A 21,792-nucleotide genomic window follows, 5' to 3' on the forward strand; every position below is an offset into this window, starting at 1 on the left:
AGCTCTCAAGTGGTGTAAGGTGTTTATCAGTGTGGATTCAGTGTATATTTCAGACATGGATGCACCTAGGGCTGGGAGATATGGCTGAAAACTGTATCACGATATAAATGTTTTATATCGGTCAATATCGATAATTATTGATATTTTTTATGACCTATTTAAAATAAGGACCAGGAGATAAATACATTAAATTTAAACATTTTTATTTTAAATTTAACTTTCCTCTGATTATAATCCCCTCAGCTATCAAGGCAGAAAGGAAAGGAAATGTCAACACAACCATGGAAAACACTTACATAATAAATGTCATTAAAAGTCTAAAATCACAATGAACACTCAACAATTACATCTTAACATTACTTGCAAAAATGAAGAATATGTAACAAATGCTTAATAAAGTCTAACAAAATAGTGCAAAGTGTAAAAATGTAAACATAAAGAAACCTGAGAACTTTTTTCTGCAGGTTTAGTGACAGGACGTTCACAAGCTGATTCACCTTCTGGTGAATAAAGTGTTTTCAAATATGTGCAGTGTCTTATAAACATAGGAGAAATTCAAATAAACTGAGGTCGACTTTACATCTGTAACATAGAAAACAAATGGCAGTCTTTGAAAAGTACTTTCGGCCACGTATAACATTGAGGTCAAGCACGTGTAAGATTTTTATAAGCTGTCTTCTCCACAGTGCTCAGCGGAGCCCGTCTTTATCTATATGACACCACTGCCTCCATTATGTCTTTGTGCCTTTTAGATGATTTGTCATAAGGCGCTGAAGCGGAGCACCTCTGCATGGCAGTCTGCTGCTTGTGCGGTGGTGCTGCGGTAGCAGATGCTGTTGAACGTTGGCGAATACGGCTGCGCTCTGAAGGGTGAGCGCGGCTAAGGTGGTTAAACAGTTTGTGGTATTAACCAGTCTTGTGGGGACGACAGTCTTGCATACTTTACAGACCACATTGGTCTGACTACGGTCCGACTTATAAAATCCAAAAAACTGCCAACTGACGAGCTGACTTTCCCTGTTTTATCGTCAATTTCTTCGCTCGCTGCAGCGCTCACTTTCTATTTCTCATCTCACTCCTCGCAAAGAATCAAACACGAGACAAGATGGCACAACCGAACTTATACTGTTACATGATTGGTTGTTAGCGTGTCACTCCCAGTTATCAGTGATTACTCCCTACAATGCTAGGTTACCAGAGAGCGAGTGCCTTTGTTCATGCAACCAACCTTGCTTCGCAACTTCTGGTTTCTTCTGACGAAGAAAAAAAATTATCGAATGTTTTATCGAACAAATTTTTTTATTGATATTGATTACGTGTCTATCGCAAGACATGTCGTTATCGTTTTATCGCCGAGCCCTAGATGCACCTGTGTGCTACCTGCCATCATTTGTACAGACCCTGTGAAGTCTTTTTCTTTTCTGTGTGTCTTACATTTTTGGCACCTGTCGATCAGTGAAACTGTTAAACCAGCAACAGGAATCAGTTGGAATGTTAACCTCCAGACTTCAGTCATCCAGACCGGGTTCACAGTAAATATGCCCAGGCTGTGTGGCTGCTGGACCACGGCGGGGTAAAATAGCTTTTAGACAAGGGCTGAAGATCTCACACATTTAAATTATTAAAATAATATTGTATTGACATCAAAACATCTTTTACATCGTTACATGCAGAACTCTATCAGTTAGGCCTATGTGGTTGAGTGGTCAGATGGAAACCATTCTGTCACTGTGTCCCATGTTAATTATTGAAGCTCATTTTCTGGCTGAAGTCTGGTGGACTCAATCTGTAAACAGAATTTCTGTCATCATGATTTGACCTAAAACATTTCTCTGCTGTGAAAAATGATGAAATCTGGATTCAGTTACAGTTACAGTTACAGTTGACACAAAGGAGGAAGTGTGTGTGTGTGTGTGTGTGTGTGTGTGTGTGTGTGTTAACCCTTTCATTGGCTTTTTACTTATTTCACTGTTTCACATCAGAGCAGCTTCATCATAGCTGTTTCATGGCATCATTTGCATTATTTTCATTTGAATAACCTCAGTTATTCCCCTAAAAATCATTTTATTTATAGATTCTGTCACAGACATCATTTCTTTGATGGAGTGATTTTTATAAGTAAAGCACAGTGCTGTCATCTCAGTTTTGATTAAATCGTTACTGTCTTTGTGTTTTTTGTTTATTGATTAGTTTTTACTTAAACAGTCTTTTCTCAATAATTTCATTACAAAGTTTGACTTGATGTTAAACTGCAGGAGACAAATAAAGACTTCCAAATCTGTTGATATATACTGTATATCTGTGTGTGTGTGTGTGTGTGTGTGTGTGTGTGTGTGTGTGTGTGTGTGTGTGTGCAGATTAAAACTCTTGAAATCAACAAATAAATGCAGTTAACATAATCTATTCTTCCTCCTGACATCATTAAATAGGTTTGACTGCAGACGACGACAGATTCACAGTTCCACCTGCTGGATCTTTACTGTCACTACATCTACACTTTAAAACAGTACATTTAACATTAAAAACAGTTTGTCTGAATCTGAAGTCAACAGAATAGTGATAACTGAAGGACTGAAGACTATTGATAATGAATGTGTTAATCAGATCGCACATAAAACAAATTTCCCGGCTAATGACCTGTTTTTACTTCATATCGGCCGGTCTCTAATGTGTCGCAGAAATATGACGCATGCACAACCGGAAGTTGCCTAGAGCGCACACGTCCTGCCTGCAGCCGTGAGTTTGTTGTTTGTTTTTGAACTTAGAAGCTATTTGGCACGTTAACGGGGTGTTTAGTTGTTTGTTTATTGTCAGCCGACAGGTTGGAATCCAGAAGTTTTTTCAGCTGGTTTCGGTTCGTCTGAGGCTGACTTTACTGTTGTTTTATTTAACTTCCGGAGCGGCTAGCCTGTTAGCCTGCTAGCTAACAGGCTAACCGCTATCACAGAACAGTTCAAACGGTGTAAAAACAGGGTACAGCTTTTTGTGTTTCCTGATGCTTTAACTGAATTCAGCTTTGTTTACTTCCTAAGTCAATTAAATGCAGACAAGTCCCCCCCCTCACTGGACCTCCCAGTAACGGCGACCAGTCAGACCAGTTAATCCTGTCTGAATGATCAGGATCTGTTTTTGCTGTTTGTGTCGAGTTCACATTTACAGAAATGGGAGTAAAAATCATGAGAAAAAGCATCATCATCATGTAGCTCTGTCCCTCATTTGAAATGTGAAAAACAAACATAAATTAGTCTTGCAGGATTGTGATTTTTTTTGTCCTGTTATTCATCTTGGCAGGTTTATTTTGCCCCACGACATCAATGTGTTTGTTAAGACTAATTCATGAGGGTCCACGCGGACCCCTCTGTGGACCATCTGAGCTGAAGTATGATCACTGTACTGATGAGGAGACGTGTCCTACAAAAGTGAATAATCTGACACAAAACATGTTTCTGACCAACAATTTCATTTTTCACTTTTTCAGTTCTGTGTTTCTGGATGATCATTGTACTTCAGTCAGACATGTTTGGAGATTTTCCTGACTGCCTTTGTGAACTGAAGAATTGTTTTTAAACTGCTTAGTGATGCTGCTGTCAGCTAACCAGCCAGTCCTCATCACTGAAGTCTTTTTTTCCTGTAAAACTGAAGCAAAATGTCTGAAACATTTATGATATAAACCCGACACCCACCGAGTCACGTTTTGTGGTCTCCGTATCATCTACACATCTCTTCCTGTGTTTTCAGTGTGAATGATGGAGCTTCAGTCTGCCACGGCAGAATCATTGAAGGAGGGAGAGGAGAGGGAGGAAGGAGGAAGAGGAGGGCAGAAGGTGGACATGAAGAGGAGGCATGAGGAAGAGGAGGACTTGCCCACTAAGAAGCTGGTATGTTTACTGATTGATTATCCGTCATTCTGATCTGACATGGATAGTCTGAAGTTATTTATGACATGTTATTGATCTGTCAGGCGACTGATCACAGCGTGAAGGTGGCGAGTCACTATAACAGCCTGCAGGAAGTTGGTCTGGCTGCGCGAAGTCGAAGCAGAATCTTCTTCATGAGGAACTTCAACAACTGGCTGAAGAGCGTCCTGATTGGTAACTGATCAGTAATTGAAACTATCAATCAGTTTCTCAGTCCTCATTGATCACTTATCAGTTGTCAATACCAGATACATGTAAAGATCAGGACATCGCTATCAGTGTGTCACTCTTAACACATGTTGACCATCCGATCAGAGAGCAGCAGGTGTTTTTGTATATTTCTGTTGATTACAGCGGTCCAGTGAAGACACTTGAACACATTCAGGTAGCTTGTCTGAGATGGTGACATGTCTTTCCTTGAATATAGATGAGAGTATATCACTACAGTGAGTGAAGGTTTGAAAAAATGTGCCGGAAGTCAAACAGCTCAGAGCTGGCTGGACACAAATTCCAGAGGTGTTAGTGTTTCTCATGGCAGATAGATGAAGTGGATGAAAAAGAAATCCTGTTTTACTGTATGGAGATGGACATGATGAACACCATCCATCAGTATTGCTATACATTTAAAAGTATGACGGCATTTCCTGACTGAGGACTTCACTTTACAGATCACTTCAAATGTGCAATCTTAGGATTTTTTTCTCATGAGCCAAAAGCTACTTAAAGATAGAAAAAACAAACAAAATAGAGGTGCAGAGATACAATAAATTAATCAAGCCGGAGGAGTGAAAATATCGGTTGACAATAATATATGGAAGCAGAAAAGACTGAAAAAAATGTCTCCATAACTCACTTGGGCACAAATAACTTGGGGAAAATAGGATCCATAGTCAGATGTTTGACCGGAATCCCTCCTGTTTGCCCGGTTTTCCCTTCATGTGTTTCCAAGATGCAGCCCGATAATTCCAAGCAGAAAGTGAGTTCTGAGGATGACAAGGTTGCGTTTGAACTGTTCCAAAAAAACCCCATTGAGAAATTTGATAGGATTTTGATATTCTATATTTTGTAAACATTTATGGTGTCTGTCATTGTCAGAACTTATCAATGTCAGTGTTGCACAGCCAGGAACTTTACTTTTTCTTGGTCTGCTAAGCAGGGTCCAGTCATGACTTTCTGTGCTTCTTAGTTGGTCCAGAGGCAGTGCCTGATTGGTCTGCATCACTTCAGCCACGCACTTGATAGTGTTTGTCTCTTTGAAAGATGTTCAATATTTAGAACTGCTTTGGTTTTTGACAGATGTTGAACAGTTGGAAGTGCAACTTGCTGTATGTTTGCATGCTACAGCTGAAGCGAATAATGCACAGTCTTTGAAAGATGAACAATGAAAAGATAAACAGTATAAACTTTTTTTTAAATAACAGCAGCATTCAGAAATACAGTACTTGAACTATATGTCATTAAGGGATGTAATTTCAACCTTAAGAGTCAAGTTTATTTCTTAATTTATATATACAGTATGTCTCATGAAAAGTGAATGTATGAAATCAGTAATTCCTGATTAGTCAGGTGGGGCAGGGGACTGAAAGATGGTGTGGGCTGCACATCCCAACTCTTAAAACACTTGAATAAACCTGAAGACAGCTGGAAATACCTTGACACACTTAAAACAAGTTTTTTTTTTATTTTGATTGGCTGTTCGTTTGATTGACAGGTGAGATCCTTGAGCAGTTGCGAGGGACACATTCTCAGCCGGTGTCTGTGTTGGACCTCGGCTGTGGGAAAGGAGGAGACCTGCTGAAGTGGCGGAGAGGAGGGATCAGTCACCTGGTCTGTGCAGGTAGTTATTATTATTGAACAGTTGTAACCAGACCGCCAGTGTAAACATGATCGAGTGTGCTACCGCCACTCGTAGAACAGCTGAGATGTTGGACTTTTGACAGATTGGTGCTGTTAAAATCAACCACGATGAAAGCAGCCTCTGGCTGTGGGGTCTCAGTCTTGTCGATCGCTCCATACAGCTGGTCTGGGCTGTGGTTGGTATTGGCATGTGGTGGATTGTACACCTCTGTTAGAATGACTGGTGCTAACTCCCTGGGGACATAACTTGGACGACATTCAATAAGAAGGTGCTCAAGGTTAGATGATTGGCCAACTTGTAGATATTTGGCTGACTCTGGGGAAGTCTGGGTCTGACTAGAACCAACCCAACCCTGCTTGGGACTAATCCTGTACCTTTTTATTCAAGTCTTTAATCAACCCTAAAGGTAAACTTGAGTATAATTCATTGGAAAGCCTTGTTCACAGTCTTTCACACCAAACTTAGAAAACACTACAGCTTATTTAGCTGTAGTGCATCATGATTGCTGTCCATATTCTGAATTTCTATCTCAATTTCCTGAGTTTTTATCAGGTTCAGTCCTTAAAACAGCTAATTATTGTAGGTAATGTCAATATTCATGTAAACATCAATGATGAACAGTTATCCCATCATTAGATTGGATTACCTTCTGTCAGAGTGTAACGAACCCATTCACTATTTCACTGTCCATACCCTCAACCTTGATCTGTCAGAACATGTGGCTACCCAAACTGGGCCTTCATCAAGACCACGAAAGACACAGAACAGCAAGAGAAAAAAGGACCATAAACGGAATAACATTGTCATCCCTTATATTGCATTCTTTTTTTTTTTTGGATTAAAATTGTCCAAAACAAAATGATGTAGTAATTGTGCTTAAAGATTTGAAGAGGATGTGTCAGAGCCTGTGAGTGGACACTGACAGTTGTAGCGGGTTTGACCAGATTTAATAAGGTGGGGTGTCAAGTCTGACAAATAAAAAAACTAGAATCAAGTAACAAGGTCAAACCATACAAAATTTGAAGGAGCGGCGGCTAGGATTTAGGAATGGCGGCCTGCCACTCCTAAATGAATGTAGAAGAAACACTGGTGCAACCATTTAATAAGGCGACATGTACAGTACTTACAATATCAGGGACCTGTCAGTCAGTCAGTAAAACAGAAAAAGGGTCAGGATTGGCGTCGGTCGGAACGTGTTGATCTTAGCTCCACAGATGCCGGGAACTCCTGGGAAAGTCCAAGGAAGTATTCAGTGCTCTTTAATTGCGGCTGCTGACGCTCCTGACAAAGAGGATCCTTCTACTACCGACTAACTTCAATACTTGGGTTTTATCTCACGATCAGAAAATCGCTGCAGTAAGTTGGCGTGCTCTCGCTCCACGGACTCATTGGCGTCTCTCAGCTGTCTCTCATATGTTTTCCTATTGATTTTTTTTCCAAATTGCACAGGCTATGTCAAAAAAGGAGATTGGATTATTGAATGACTGTGGCTGGTTATCGGAGACAAACGTGAATGAATGTGGGTGGTGACATAGACAGGGGTCGTTACACCGTTTAATAACCTGCATCATGGACTATGTTAACTTCTGTGTGGAAAACACTGTGCCTTCCAGGAAGGTAAAAGGGAGGTGAGGAAAGGCAAGGACTAGAGGAGGAGGCTAGAGGAGTGACTACAGGGGAACAATGCTAGAGAGTTTTGGAGAGGCTTGAAAACCACCTCAGGCTACAGCAGTGACAGTGGGAGGGGCCCTAATTCTGGAGACTGGGAATTGGCAAATGAACTGAAATTTTGGAAGGGCCCCTCACACCATAACCTATCCTTCATGTAACTTGTAGTTACATGTACTGTAATTGGGTTTAATGTTAATTATCTGCACATGTTGTACATGACATTACTTAATAATCAATAATGTGTTTATTTTCAGATATAGCAGGAGTGTCGGTGGAGCAGTGTCAGAGTCGGTACGAAGACATGAAGAAGAAAAGTCATGTTAATGAGAAAATCTTCACCGCTCAGTTTATCACTGCAGACTGTACCAAGGTAAAACTGCAACACCTAGATTGCTAAATTGCCTCAGACAGTGACTCTCAGTAGACAGGGGTTTGTCTCAAGGTTAGGGTGGAGTCACAATTTATACAAAACATTTTTAAGATTTCCTTTGTGTTGCTGTAGTTTCTTGTCACACTTTGTCAATCAAGTTCAATGAATAGAAATGTTACTGTAACTCTTTGTGTGTACAGGAGGTTTTGTCAGAGAGGTTGGATGACTCTGAGCTGATGTTTGACATCTGCAGCTGTCAGTTTGTGTATCATTACTCGTTTGAGAGTGAACAGAAGGCTGATATGATGCTGAGGAATGCCTGTGAGCGTCTGAAACCCGGAGGTTTCTTCATCGGAACGACACCAGATGCCTTTGAACTCATGTAAGAACTGACTAATGGTGTTTTAAGATGCTTGAGATGCTTATGTGACTGATTGTCTATAAGGAAACAAAGATCAGTTTAAAATAACAATGATAATGGCTCTCCTCTCTCCTTGTTCTTCTTTTTCTGCTCCTGTTCCTCCTTGCCAGTAAACGTTTGGAGGCATCGGATTGTCTGTCGTTTGGTAACGAGGTTTTTAAAGTTTCCTTTCAGTCCAAAGGTTTCTATCCGCTGTTCAGATGTCAGTATCACTTCAGCCTTGAAGACGTTGTCAATGTTCCAGAGTTTCTCGTGTACTTCCCCCTTTTTGAACAGTAAGATTGTATTTTTCATTTTAAGAGTTCAGTGAGACATCAGAATGTCAGAAATGTTTCTGAAGTAATGTGAAATAAAATAAATCAGCGCTGTTTCATTGCTGTTGTGATGTGTATGCGACAGAGGTGTGTTAAGAAGATGTCTTACTAATGAGAAAAATAGCTGATGACCACAGTCCAATCAGGCATTTACTTTATAACTATTGAAAACAGTGTACAGTCACTGTCATGTAAAAATATTTAATTGCTTGCGTAGTGACCCTTCATTGACTCGAGTCTACAGACTCTGCTGTGCTCCAATTGTCTCTGTGTTTTGTGTCAGCATGGCAAAGCGTTACAACATGCGGCTGGTGTTGAAGCAGAGATTCTCTGAGTTCTTTGAAGAGAAAGTGAAGAAGGAGCACCATCGTAGCCTCATGATGAAGATGATGGCTCTGGAGGTAAAACTGATAATATTAATCAATTGTAAACATTGGCTTTGGAATTAGTAAGGTTTTAGTTCTCAATTGTGATGGACCCTGGTTTACCTATAATCAGAATCAGAATGTATATGTTCACATATAAAAAATGTGACTCCAGTTTAAACATTGCACTTGCATAGGGGAAAAAAGGGCATACAGCTTAACAAGGACAAAAGTCTGAAAAATAAATGAATTAGCGCAAAAATATGAAATAAACTGCAAAGAATAATGTGGCTATACACTATGTACAGTAAGATTTACAGAGTGCACCTATGTATGTGGACAGTGAGTGATGAATGTATCTGTTAAAAACTCTTCATTACTGGATGATGAACGTCCAGTCAGTGGATGTTTTGGTGTCACTGTCTGACTGCTAACTGTTCATCAGGCTGACGGCTGCTGGGAACAAACTGTTTCTTTGTCTGGCGGTTTTGGCGTTCAGTGATCTGTAGCACCGACCAGAGGACAGAAGTTGGAACAGGTGGTCTCCAGGATGTGAGGGGTCTGCAGTGATGCTTCCCGCCTGTTCCTCAGTCTGGATTTGTGTCTGTCCTGAATGGAGGGCAGGTTGGCACCAAGGATGTTTTCAGAAGTGCTTAAGGTCCGTCGCAGTCTGTTCATGACCGTAGAACAGACTGGATTATTCCTGTGTGGAACTGGATCAGCAGCTGTTAAGACAGGTTGAAGTTCCTGAGCTGACGCAGGAAGTACATCCTCAATTGCGCCTTCTTGAGTATTGAGGCTTTGTTTGAAGTCCACCTTAGGTCCTTGGAGATAGTGGATTCCAGAAACCTGAAGGTTTCCAAAGTGGAAACAGTGTTGTTGAGAATGGTGATAGGGGGCAGCGTTGAGGGTCTTCTGCTGAAGTCCAGCATCATCTCCAGTTTTGAACGGAGGACCAGCTGTTCCGCTTCAGTGAACTGGGGGAGTTTAGAGTGGAGGATTTCTGGGACGGTGGTGTTGAACGCGGAGCAGAAGTCCAGAAATGAGATCACTCAGTGGTTAAGGTGCTACAGGATATAGTTCAGTTCCATGTTAACAGCATCTTCCACCAACCTGTTTGCACAGTAGGCAGATTGCGTCTATAATGTCTTTCAGCTGAGTCAGCATGAGTGTATCCAAGGATTATATTCACACAGCTTTAGTGATTTGTTGAAGATCTGTATGAATGGGTGGAGATGGATGAGAGTGGTGTGGGGGGTGTGAATGGTTAAACTCCTTTGTCAGTGTGTTTTTGGTTTGGTTATACAGAACTCTGTGCTTGTGTAGGCCTCCTCCTTAGCCTGGCAAAGCTGTCTGAATTTAGCCATGAACTGTGGTTTAGTGTTGTTGTACGTGCAAGGTTTAGTCAGCACACACAAGTCCTCACAAAAACTAGTGTAAGATGTCACAGTGTCAGTGTTCATCCAGATCTGTTGCAGCCTCAAAAACACTCCAATCAGAGCAGTCAAAGCAGGCCATATATATATATATATAAAGCAAAATGTAAAAGAAAATATATATACTGAGAAAAAATAAACAGTACATACAGAAGGATGTGCTCTGTAAATTGAATTTGGTCAAATATGTATCAGTATAATGTCAGTATAAATATGTGTGATCTAACAGACAGTGAAAAGTTCAAGGGCCATTCAGAGGGAGGAGTTGTACAGTTTGATGGCCACAGGCAGGAATGATTTCCTGTGGCTTCAGTGATTCATCTTTTCACAGTTTTTCCAGGCTTAGCAGCAGAGTGCTTTTTCATCTTAATAAAATCAACTTGGCTTGTTTTCAGCAATTTTATACCTGCTATAGATCATGATCAGGTGTTAACTGCTTGTATGTGCCTCGTAGTGAACCTGTGTGGAAGTGTCGCCATTAATTATTTTTCTGCAGTCATTAATTCGGGATTTAACTTAAATTTGTCACGTGTGTGTAGTTAACATGTAGTAGATGTGTTGAACCATTTCTTATATTTTCAGCCATTTCCGAGTGAGGATGGAGGTCAGCAGGCTTCAGACAGCAGTGGAGAGTACTGCCATGCTAAAGAGCATTGTGGCAGAGCAGGAGTCAAACTACCTCTGGTCAGTCTGACAGCACACAGTTGGAGTCTGATTCCCATTGGTTCAGTCTGTTTCGGCCTGGTTGGGTTCTGTTTGGTGTAACAGTGTTTGTTTGTGTGCAGGGCACGCTGAGCAGGTCTGAGTGGGAAGCAACCAGTAAGTTTCTTTAACTTCATGGATTAATTTTCACATTAGCATCTTGAGCATGTTTTACAATTACTAATTAGATGTGTTAATTAGTGGCAACACAAAAGATGAAATGGACAAAATATTTAAGAGTAAATGTTAAAATAAACCTTAATGCACTGTTCAGCAACTGAGAGGAATGGGAAGACAAAATAAATTATCTGAAGTAATTAGGTATCGTAATTGTATTGAAGATTGGGAAATCCAAAATTTTTGTCTAGTGCAAATATTTCTGTTAATGTTAAGCTTCAGTCCAGTCACAGAAAGATTGTTTCACCTGTTGCTTGATGACCAGAGGAAGAGGTTGTTGTGGAGGGAGGGGAGAACTTGTTTGAGATGTGTTGCTGACATCAACTTCAGAATAAGCATATAGTGCCAAAAATTAATGAAGTTGATGAGGTGAAACATTAAACACATACCTTTTGAACTGTTCTCAAGTAACAATGTTTGAAAGAATTAGCTAGTCATCACATCCTGTTTTATGTATGTTTGTATAAAATGATGGTTGCATCATTATCAGTGTAATGTAAATGAATGCAATAAACGGGTTGTGGTTGTCGTGAGAAGACTTTATTTAAAACAGATAAATGTGTCTGTTTAATGTTAATAAGTAAAATATGGTCAGGTTATATAAAGTTAATGAAATCAAAATGACTGAGATGTTAAGGGGTTGTAAAAGAAACCAGCATAAGTGCATCAACGGATAGATCAATAACCAAGTGATTTCAGATATTTACACATGCTGACTGTAATGACAGTATTCTTGAGTCAGTTAAATGTTTATAATGAACAAAATCCTCCACCAATCCTCTGTTTTTTGTCCAGGCATCTACCTGGTGTTTGTCTTTCAGAAGATCTCCTGATGCAGAAAATACACTCTTCCGTGGTCTGTGAATGCACCTGCTACTCATGAAATCACTTGTTCTCCAGCTTGTGTTTGTACAGTGTTAACTGTTTTCCTTTGAAGTCACTTTTTGATAAAGTACGATCTGTGTGAATTAAAACTAAATTTGAAGTTGATTTGTCTGGTCTCGTTTTTCATCAGGACAAAGTGAGAATGACAGTATCTCCATTTTTGATGTTGGCCTCTGGGATGTGTAGTATATCCTTTAGAGCTACAGCTCCTTGTAGACATTTTTCTTGGAGGTTCCTCTGTCTTGATTGGTTTGTTATACACTGGTGTGGATGGATTGGGGTAAATAAGTGTAAAGGTGCGATTAGAGTGTCCTCTTTTTACTTAAAATTTTGTCATCAGTGCATCTGAGTAACATGGTATTGCCAGTTACACCAACATATTTTAAAACACAGTTGAGTTGTTATGAAGAAAACCAAATTTTTAGAGGAAAGTATATTCCTTGCCGTGACCACGAAGTTCAAGGTCAAGTTATTTTGTCCCCCAATAGGGCAATTTGTGTGTGATTTGCACCATACTATCTGCTGCACAACAATCTCTCTCACACACACACACACACACACACACACACACAAACAATAAAAAATAATGAGAGGATACCCTAGTCCGACAGAGCATGACGAGACGGATGCGACGGTCCCACTACCCTTGTCGCTGTATGGCTTTGTGAAAGCTGCCGATTTTTTTCATATATATATATATATATATAAGAAAAAATCTGGCATTTTCTGCTGAATGTTTTGATACCAAGTTTGTACAGATCAGACAATCCAAGTGCAATGTGGGCTCAGTGCACACTCCATCCAGCCCCCCAAGGATGGGCCAGCCCTGTCCCTCCCAGTAAGTAACATTATGCAGGGTTAGGTAACCCTAACCCTTATTTCTTTTTATGCACATTTATACATATTTTTCATTTGTGCTAATTCTAAAGAGCAGAGTGGAAAGGAATGTTGACAATTTAATGAGCAAAAGAAATATTTCCCGATTAAATAGTGCTCACTCAGTAACATATGTCTCTGACCTGAACCATTGACCTGCTTGTGAAATCATTCACTGCTCACTATATAGGCCGAAATACAGTGAGATTGCCAGTTTGTAGTGCTGTGAGAGTTATTATAGCCTGTATAGGCAAGGCAAATTTATTTGTATAGCACAATTCATACACCAGGCAATTCAAAGTGCTTTACAGAAGCATAAAAATACATTAAAATCATACATCTCAAAGAAAGAAAGAAAGAAAGAGATCAGAAGAGAATAGAAAAATAAAAATAAAATACAGTTAAAGGAACATTAAAAACAGAAGCCAGTAAAAGACAATAATTTAGCATTTAGAATGATTAAGTAAAAGCTGTAGCAAATAATAATAATGTTTTCAACCCTGATTTAGGGTTAGGGTAAGGGGTTAGGGTTAGGGTTAGGTGAAGATAAAAACGGGTTAGGAGAAAACATTTTTGGGCCGGGTCGTCCCCGAAGGGGAGGGTTAGGGTTAGGGTTAGGATATGGGATAAAATCCCGTCTCCAATAGGAGGTGGGAGGTGCACGGTCCTTCCACCCATAAGCACGCCCGTCTCCACGGTCCCGTGGATACCGGGGTTGCTGGGTACGCTCACGGCGTCTGCCGTAGCGCACCTCAGTCCAACCCCCATCATCCTCAAAATAAACCATATTGGTTTAAACAAAATAAACAATGAAATGAAAGCGCTTTCCAAAAAAGAGGAAAGGAATAATATAAACTAAATTAGTTTTAAATTTGTTTTTATAAAAAAAGGAAACTTACCTTTGTTTTAATAAAAAAGGAAACTTAACGTGCTTTCCAAAAGGGAAAGAACAATATGTTTTTTAGTATTTTTCTATTTTTTCTATTTTTTTATTTTTTTATGTTTTTTATATTTTTCTGAACAAAACCTAACTTAGGGTGCTTTCCAAAAGGGAAAGAATAATTCTATTTAACTTAACAAAACAAAATTGTCTTTACCAAAAAACAAAATGAATTGAGTATAAATGAACTAAAAGTGCTTTCCAAAAAGGGAAAGAAATGAACTGATTGTCCAATAAAACCAAAAAAAAGGAAAAGAGTGTGCCAAAGTCCTAACTAAAAGGCCTAAGATGGCTGACAAAAGTCAAAATGGCTGGCGAGTCTAAAGAGGCTGAATTAGTCTTACCCCAATAGCTGGAGAGATGTTGACTCATCGGCTGCCAGGGAGAAAATGAGCTCTCTCTCTCTAAGATGGCTGGTCATATAGTGTGACCCCGTGAGCTCCGCCCCCTCGCGCGTCACTTCCGCGTGACCCCGCCCCCTCGATTTTAACGTAATAAATGACAAAATGAATTTTAATCAAACCCAATCATGAAATGAAGATTTTAAATGAATTTTAACTTAACCAAATGAATTAAATTAATTAAAAACACCAAATAAGGGCTGAGGTTAAGGTTAGGGAAAAGAGAGGGTTAGGCTTAAAACAGAGGGGGGGAGGGGTTATGGTTAGGATAAGAGATTTTTGGGTCGGGTCGGCCCCGGAGGGGCCGGCCCGGCCATGCACACTCCATCCAGCTCCTCGAGAAGAGACCAGCCCCACACCCCCACTGTGGACTGAATTATGTTCATTAATCATTAGTATTTAATAATAATAATAATAATATATGCATATAATGAAAGGAGCCCCAAAGGTGAGTATATTATCAAACATCTTTATATTATAAATAATTATACTTATAGTAATTAATAGGGGTTAAATACCAGAATTGGTTTATTATAATAATATATACAAAAAAATGGTAATATAAATAAAATAATAGGTTGAGGTTAGGGTTAATATTAAATAGGGTTAGATAAAATCAATAGGGTTAAAATGGTTGGGGTTAGGGCTCACTTCTGAGGGGTTAAGGTAAGGGAAACCGTCTGGGTAGGGGTTAAAAAAGAAGGTTAATGGTTAGGTTTAGGGCCAAATTAGAGGGAAAGGATGTGGGGTTAGGGTTAGGGGTTAGGGTTAGGGTTAGGGGGTTAGGGTTAGGGGGTTAGGGTTAGGGTTAGGGTTAGGGTTAGATTAAGGGTGAAAAGGCTGATTCGGCAAAAGTTGCCGAACTTTTTATTTGGAGCTAGAAGGTTGAAAGTTTGTCTACCCCCCCTATTTGATGTACCCTGAGTCCAACGGTGGTGGTCCTGAAGCTCTGTGATGTTCCGTTCAAAAGTTATGGCCATATTAATATTCCCATGTATGTGTATGGGAATATGGAAAAGTGTGATAATATGACAAAGTGCCATAGCCCAAAAGTGTCCCCCAGAAAGTGTCTAGGAGCACGTTTCAGAGCCCCCTGAGTCGTTTGGACCCCCCTTTGAATGTGTGAAAATTGTAAACCTTGTGGGTAGTAAAGGTAGGCAAAGGTAAGGGTTACGCTTGGGCAAAGGCCAAAAGTGTCCCCCAGAAAGTGTGTAGGAGCACGTTTCATGGTCCCCCGAGTGGTTTGGACCCCCCTTCCGATGTCTGAAAATGGTAACCCTTGTGGGTAGTAACCTTAGGCAAAGGTAAGGGTTACGGTTTGGCAAGTGGGTAGTAAGTGGTTATGGTCAGGGTTAGTGTCAGGGAGAGGGTTAGTGTCAGTGGCGGCGTTGGGGGGGGTGTGGGGGGGTTAGGGTAGGGTTAGGGTTAGGGTTAGATTAAGGGTGAAAAGGCTGATGTCAGTAAAAATGCTGATGATTTTTTTTTGAGCTAGAAGGTTGAGACTTTGTCTACCCCCCCTATTTCATGTACCCTGAGTCCAATGGTGGTGGTCCTGAAGCTCTGTGACATTTGGTTGAAAAGTTATGGCCATATTAATATTCCCATGTATGTGTATGGGAATATTGAAAAGTGTGATAATATGACAAAGTGGCATAGCCCAAAAGTGTCCCCCAGAAAGTGTCTAGGAGCATGTTTCATGGTCCCCTGAGTTGTTTGGACCCCCTTTTGAATGTATGAAAATTGTAAGCCTTGTGGGTAGTAAACCTAGGCAAAGATATTGATAAAGTATGGCGGTGTAGTAATCCTAGGCAAGGTGTAGATAACAAGGCAAGTATGTAGGTGTACTAATAACAGGCAAGTATGTAGAATGGACTCTTTGGTTGTGCCTCAATGATTGGAGGCACTTAAGCCCCCACGCCACGTCACGGCAGAGTCCTTGTGAGGGTTTTTTTTTTTTTGGTTTTTTTTTTTTTTTTTTATGGTTTTTTTTGTTTTTTTTGTGTTTTTTTTTGTTTTTTTGTTTTTTTTTGCTTTTTTTAATGCTCACTACATCTACATACACTACAACTATATACAACCATGATTATATTGAAAATAGGAAAAGAAAAAACAGGACGCCAGCTAGTGGTCTTACATTGCCTGTATGCACAAAAGGAAAAGAAAAAACAGGACGCCAGCTAGTGGTCTTACATTGCCTGTGTGGACAAAAGAAAAAGAAAAAACAGGACGCCAGCTAGTGGTCTTATATTGTCTGTGTGGACAAAAGAAAAAGAAAAAACAGGACGCCAGCTAGTGGTCTTACATTGTCTGTGTGGACAAAAGAAAAAGAAAAAACAGGATGCCAGCTAGTGGTCTTACATTGCCTGTGTGGATGCAATAACTAAATACCTTTCTTCCTAAGGGTTAAGGGCACTCCTTTTCTGAGTGAAGGCGCTCAGGGTTCTTGCTGGAATTCCAACTTGTTGGCAGGCCCTGACATAGAGGTTGTAGTCGTGTCTCCTCGTGCCATGCAGTGGAATCAAGGCCACTTCTTGGTCTGACCAGTGCCTTCTGACGTTGGGTGGCAACACCATAGCACTGGACCCTTCAGGAGCCTTGTCCTCCTCATCCAGCAGTTGGATGTCCTCTGGCTCACTTTCCTCTGCCGGTGGAACCGTCTCCTTCACTGCAGGCCCCTCTCTCTTTGGACCGACTTTGAAGTCGATCCCAGGGCCCAAGCGGTAGAGCTGCATGCCTTTCACATTGTGTGGGAGAGTGAAGTTCCCAAACACAAGGTGCTGCCTCAGCGTATTGATCGTGCAGGGGCAGCTGCGGTACAGTGTCAGGAGGGCGTCAAACTCCACAAACGTACCGTTCTGGATGAGGGCAATGCAGCTGATGAACGTCAGCAGCCTGAGCCTCCTGTCCTCATCCCTCGGTGTCTGAGGGTTTCTTTGGCGCTCAGGAATCCTGTTGAGGACCTCTGAGAGCCAGGGCATGCCCCACTCCCGGTAGCGGTCCATGCTGCTGTCGAAGACCAGGTCGTGATCCACAATGTACTGAATGATGGAGTTCATCAGACTGAGGGTCGCAGGCGTGGTCCTTTGATCAGCAGTTGGAAACAGTTCCACAAAGGATCGTGTGTCCCAGTTGACTCTCCTGCTCTTCCCCTCATAGAAGCGCAGCCTCGGGAACCACTTGACCTTCATGGATGCCAGTCCCTCGTTGAGAAGAACGGAAAAGTCCATCCCCAAGTCGGTTACCATGGCATGGGCCCTCTTCAAGACACATGGGAACTTGAAGTGACCCATGTGTTTAGCCACGGAGTCAGTGAAGACCTTGTACTCCATTGCATCCAACACAATCGGTGGCTTGGCGTCGTCTGTGAGTGTGCTAATGGGGATGTCGCAGTTCCTCCTGTACACGTCCTTGATCAGGATCATGACAAGCTCCTTGCCGATCACCGCTGGGGCAGCGGACAGTGAGTCGGCAAAGAGGAACATGCGTTCCACCCTACCCTGCTGCTTCATCTCTCTGACAAAGTGCCAAAGTGGCGGAGGGGCGAGGCCAGCACTGGCACTTGAGTGTGGGGCTAGCCCAAGAAATCCCCGGGTCTTAGTCCTGCTGTTTATGTTGGTCGAGTTAGTACCCAGGCTCACGCTGTACTGCCTGGAGGTGGCACAGCGTGGCTGCCCATGGAAGAACTCCTCCAACGCGAGCTCGCACTGAAATGCCATCCAGGCAGGATCGTACCCCCCTTTGTGAGCGTGGCAGATGTGCAGGATACGCAGTTTCTCTGCAATGTGATTAATGACCGCCTTTGTCACTGTGTGCAGTCCCTCACCGTTCATGTCCCGAAAAGCCAGTAACATGGGCTCTTCGGACAACAAGGTGTGAAGGCCCTTGCGGTCATACACCTGACATGGATCAAAAACCTCAGGGATGCCCCTTTCCTCCTCAAAAAGTAGCACCACCTCCATCCTCACTGGCAGGTGTATGCCAGCTTTGCCGAGAAGGTCGTGCATGTGCTCGATGTATCTGACTGACCTGACAAAGAGCGACTTTGTTTGGCTGTCGTGGAGGAGCCCGCACGTGCTGATAACACCTGTGACCGGGTGCTTGTAGAATGGTGTCTGGTGGGTATGGGGGGAATCACAGTAGAGCTGGATGTGGTTCACTTGAGGTGTGCCATCCAACTTCTTCAGCACCCCCAGCAACTTCGGGCTCACATCTATCGGCCTTGTGTCAAGGTTCGACTGATAGTTGACCGATTCGTGCATGCTGAGGTTCGTGTACATGTAACCCCCCGGTCCTGTGACTTGCTGGAGTCCAAAACGTGACCACATCAGGTGGGTTAGGTTCCCTACGGTCCAGTAAGGGTTGTCCCTGATTGATGTGGCTGCATGGATGGAGACCTTGATGATCTCTGGTATGTCAACCAGCTCAGACAGTTTCAGGGCTGCACGGTCCTTCTGTCCGTACTTGCTGAGAGTCAGCATGACTCTCAAACCTGCAGGTCGGGGTACCTCATCCAGCGCGTTGTCCAAAAGACTCAGTATATACATCTGGTCAGATGGACAAATAGCCATCTGACTCAGATCCGAGAGATTGTTTCTCTGAAAGGTTGGGTGTGCCTTAAGAAAGGGATTCAGACCCAGTATCTGCTTCTGGAAATGGTCGATGACATTGCGGATGAAGTCCACGGTGATCTGCCTGCCTGCATTGCTGGTCTGCAAGAGTCTGGAAGGTATCTTTTTGTCCTGTGGCACCACGGTGACTGTCAGGTGCCAACCGCCATCCACAAAAGCCAGCTTAACCCCGTGCACATTTCTCCACTCATCCAACACGTGGCTGGAGTAGTCACATGTGTGCAGGTGCTTCTTCAGGAGCTGCCACATGGGCATGACCTTCAGTTTTGATGGCCCCAAGAAAAGATGGTGTATTCCTGCGGAGATTGAGTAGAGAGACTTCAACTCCAGCACTGCCCCATCTACATCGTACTTGTAGACAAGTTCTTCAGGGTTAGGGTGTGTGGATGGAAAAAAGGTCAAATGCAGGTCCTCATCGGTGAGGAACGCTTGTGTGTCAGGGTAGGACTTGAAGGCCTCCAAGAGGGTCTCAGTATTTGCAGTGGAAATACCGTAGAAGTCCATCATTTGTTTGCAATGAAGCACAAGCTAGCAAAGTGGCAAAATGAGAAGACAAGTTCCAAGACAAGTGTCCTCTTCAGTGTCCAGTCCAAAAGTGAGCAAAAGAAGCAGTGAGTTTGGTTTTAACTAGACGTTTTAACAGAAAACAGTAAAAAGACCATTTATGTGGATTAACATGAAATATGAATTGTACTTGGTAAATATTGCAAGATAATTAAATAATCATTTAATGACTCTGGAACCTTGACCTACCCCCCCTATTTCATGTACCCCGAGTCCAACGGTGGTGGTCCCGAAGCTGTACGACATTGCGTTCAAAAGTTATAAGCAAATGAAAATTTGCATATAAGTCAATGGGAGTGGTCAAAATTTGAACTTGACCTACCCCCCCTATTTCATGTACCCCGAGTCCAACGGTGTTGTTCCCGAGGCTGTATGACGTTGCGTTCAAAAGTTATAGGCAAATGAAAATTTGCATATAAGTCAATGGGAGTGGTCAAAATTTGAACTTGACCTACCCCCCCTATTTCATGTACCCCGAGTCCAACGGTGTTGTTCCCGAGGCTGTATGACGTTGCGTTCAAAAGTTATAGGCAAATGAAAATTTGCATATAAGTCAATGGGAGTGGTCAAAATTTGAACTTGACCTACCCCCCCTATTTCATGTACCCCGAGTGCAACGGTGGTAGTCCTGAGGCTGTACGATATTCTGTTCAAGAGTTATAGGCAAATGAAAATTTGCATATAAGTCAATGGGAGTGGTCAAAATTTGACCTTGACCTTCCCCCCCATGTCATGTGCCCCGAGTCCAACGGTGGTGGTCCCGAGGCTGTACAACGTTCCGTTGAGAAGTTATAGGCAAATGAAAATTCCCATATAAGTCAATGGGAGAGGTCAAAATTTGACCTTATATGTTGTGTATTATAATATTACATATTCTATTCTATTCTATTCTATATTACAATATTATACATATTATATTCTATATTACAATATTATATATATATATTATGTTATATATTATAATGCCATATATATATTATATTATAATGTACAAGAAAGTGTCTACTTAAAATACACGAGGAAGCACGAGCTTCAGATTCAACACCATTTGTGTGCTGGGATGGAAAGCGCCGTAAGTGGGCTTTAGCTCCACAGAGGGTAGGGGGTTAGGAAAGGGGGTTATGAACCAGTACCCCTTCATGGGGGTAAGGAAAGGGATAGGGGTTAGGTGAGGGATAGAGTGTGTGAAGTGCACTTTATATATTACAATATTATATCTATGTATATTATATTATATTATATTATATTATATTATATTATATTATATTATATTATATATCAAAATATTATATTTATACATATAATAGTATATGTTATAATATAATATATATATTATAATATACAAGAAATTGTCTACTTAAGATACAGGAAGCTTCAGCTTCAACACCATTTGTGTGCTGGGATGGAAAGTGCCGTAAGTGGGGTAACCTCCACATAGGAGTCAGGCTGTAAAGGCTGATGTGGCCAAAAATGGCCAAGTTTTTTTTTGGAGCCAGAAGCTCCCCTAGCCTACAGTATGGAATGCTCTCCTCTGTGACCTTTATTCTTTTATTATTAAATGCCATCCAAATGAGTGCATTAGTTCAGTAAGGTGCTTAATCTTCAAGAAAAAACAAATGGGAATACATTTAATATAAAGTTAAAAATATGAATATATAAGAATAGCGTTAGAAAATAAATATTTAAGGGATGAGGCTAGGGGTAGAACCAAATAGGGTTAAAAAATAATAGGATAAAGGGTGAAAAGGCTGATGTCAGCAAAAATGCTGAAGATTTTTTTTGGAGCTAGAAGGTTGAAAGTTTGTCTACCCCCCCTATTTGATGTACCCTGAGTCCAACGGTGGTGGTCCTGAAGCTCTGTGATGTTCCGTTCAAAAGTTATGGCCATATTAATATTCCCATGTATGTGTATGGGAATATGGAAAAGTGTGATAATATGACAAAGTGCCATAGCCCAAAAGTGTCCCCCAGAAAGTGTGTAGGAGCATGTTTCAGAGCCCCCTGAGTCGTTTGGACCCCCCTTTGAATGTATGAAAATTGTAAACCTTGTGGGTAGTAAACCTAGGCAAAGGTAAGGGTTACGCTTGGGCAAAGGCCAAAAGTGTCCCCCAGAAAGTGTGTAGGAGCACGTTTCATGGTCCCCCGAGTGGTTTGGACCCCCCTTCCGATGTCTGAAAATGGTAACCCTTGTGGGTAGTAACCTTAGGCAAAGGTAAGGGTTACGGTTTGGCAAGTGGGTAGTAAGTGGTTATGGTCAGGGTTAGTGT

General features: G+C 41.6%; 1 protein-coding gene across 2 annotated transcripts; it reads left to right on the forward strand.

Moving 5' to 3' along the window:
- Positions 1 to 2,689: 2,689 nt before the first annotated feature.
- On the forward strand, positions 2,690 to 12,221 carry rnmt (RNA (guanine-7-) methyltransferase). 2 transcript variants are annotated; one of them, XM_076755228.1, is made up of 11 exons: positions 2,690 to 2,736; positions 3,739 to 3,878; positions 3,962 to 4,091; positions 5,629 to 5,754; positions 7,701 to 7,816; positions 8,017 to 8,198; positions 8,348 to 8,512; positions 8,835 to 8,952; positions 10,935 to 11,036; positions 11,138 to 11,171; positions 12,027 to 12,221. In XM_076755228.1, the coding sequence occupies exons 2-11, from the start codon at positions 3,744 to 3,746 to the stop codon at positions 12,062 to 12,064; spliced, it is 1,146 nt and encodes a 381-aa protein (XP_076611343.1). In that variant the 5' UTR covers positions 2,690 to 2,736; positions 3,739 to 3,743; the 3' UTR covers positions 12,065 to 12,221. The 2 variants fall into 2 exon arrangements, 1 of the variants encoding a protein (XP_076611343.1); XR_013078440.1 differs by having other exon boundaries at positions 10,935 to 11,171.
- The last annotated feature ends 9,571 nt before the right edge of the window (positions 12,222 to 21,792 follow it).

Source organism: Chaetodon auriga, chromosome 17 (genome assembly GCF_051107435.1).
Source record: "Chaetodon auriga isolate fChaAug3 chromosome 17, fChaAug3.hap1, whole genome shotgun sequence".
Taxonomy (NCBI): domain Eukaryota; kingdom Metazoa; phylum Chordata; class Actinopteri; order Chaetodontiformes; family Chaetodontidae; genus Chaetodon; species Chaetodon auriga.

Bases quoted from the DNA above. Each gene is read 5' to 3' on its own strand.
- rnmt (XM_076755228.1), top strand. From the start codon at position 3,744: ATGATGGAGCTTCAGTCTGCCACGGCAGAATCATTGAAGGAGGGAGAG. The intron at 7,817-8,016 runs GTAAAACTGCAA...TTGTGTGTACAG, and splicing joins TCACTGCAGACTGTACCAAG to GAGGTTTTGTCAGAGAGGTT. The intron at 11,037-11,137 runs GTCAGTCTGACA...GTTTGTGTGCAG, and splicing joins CAGGAGTCAAACTACCTCTG to GGCACGCTGAGCAGGTCTGA.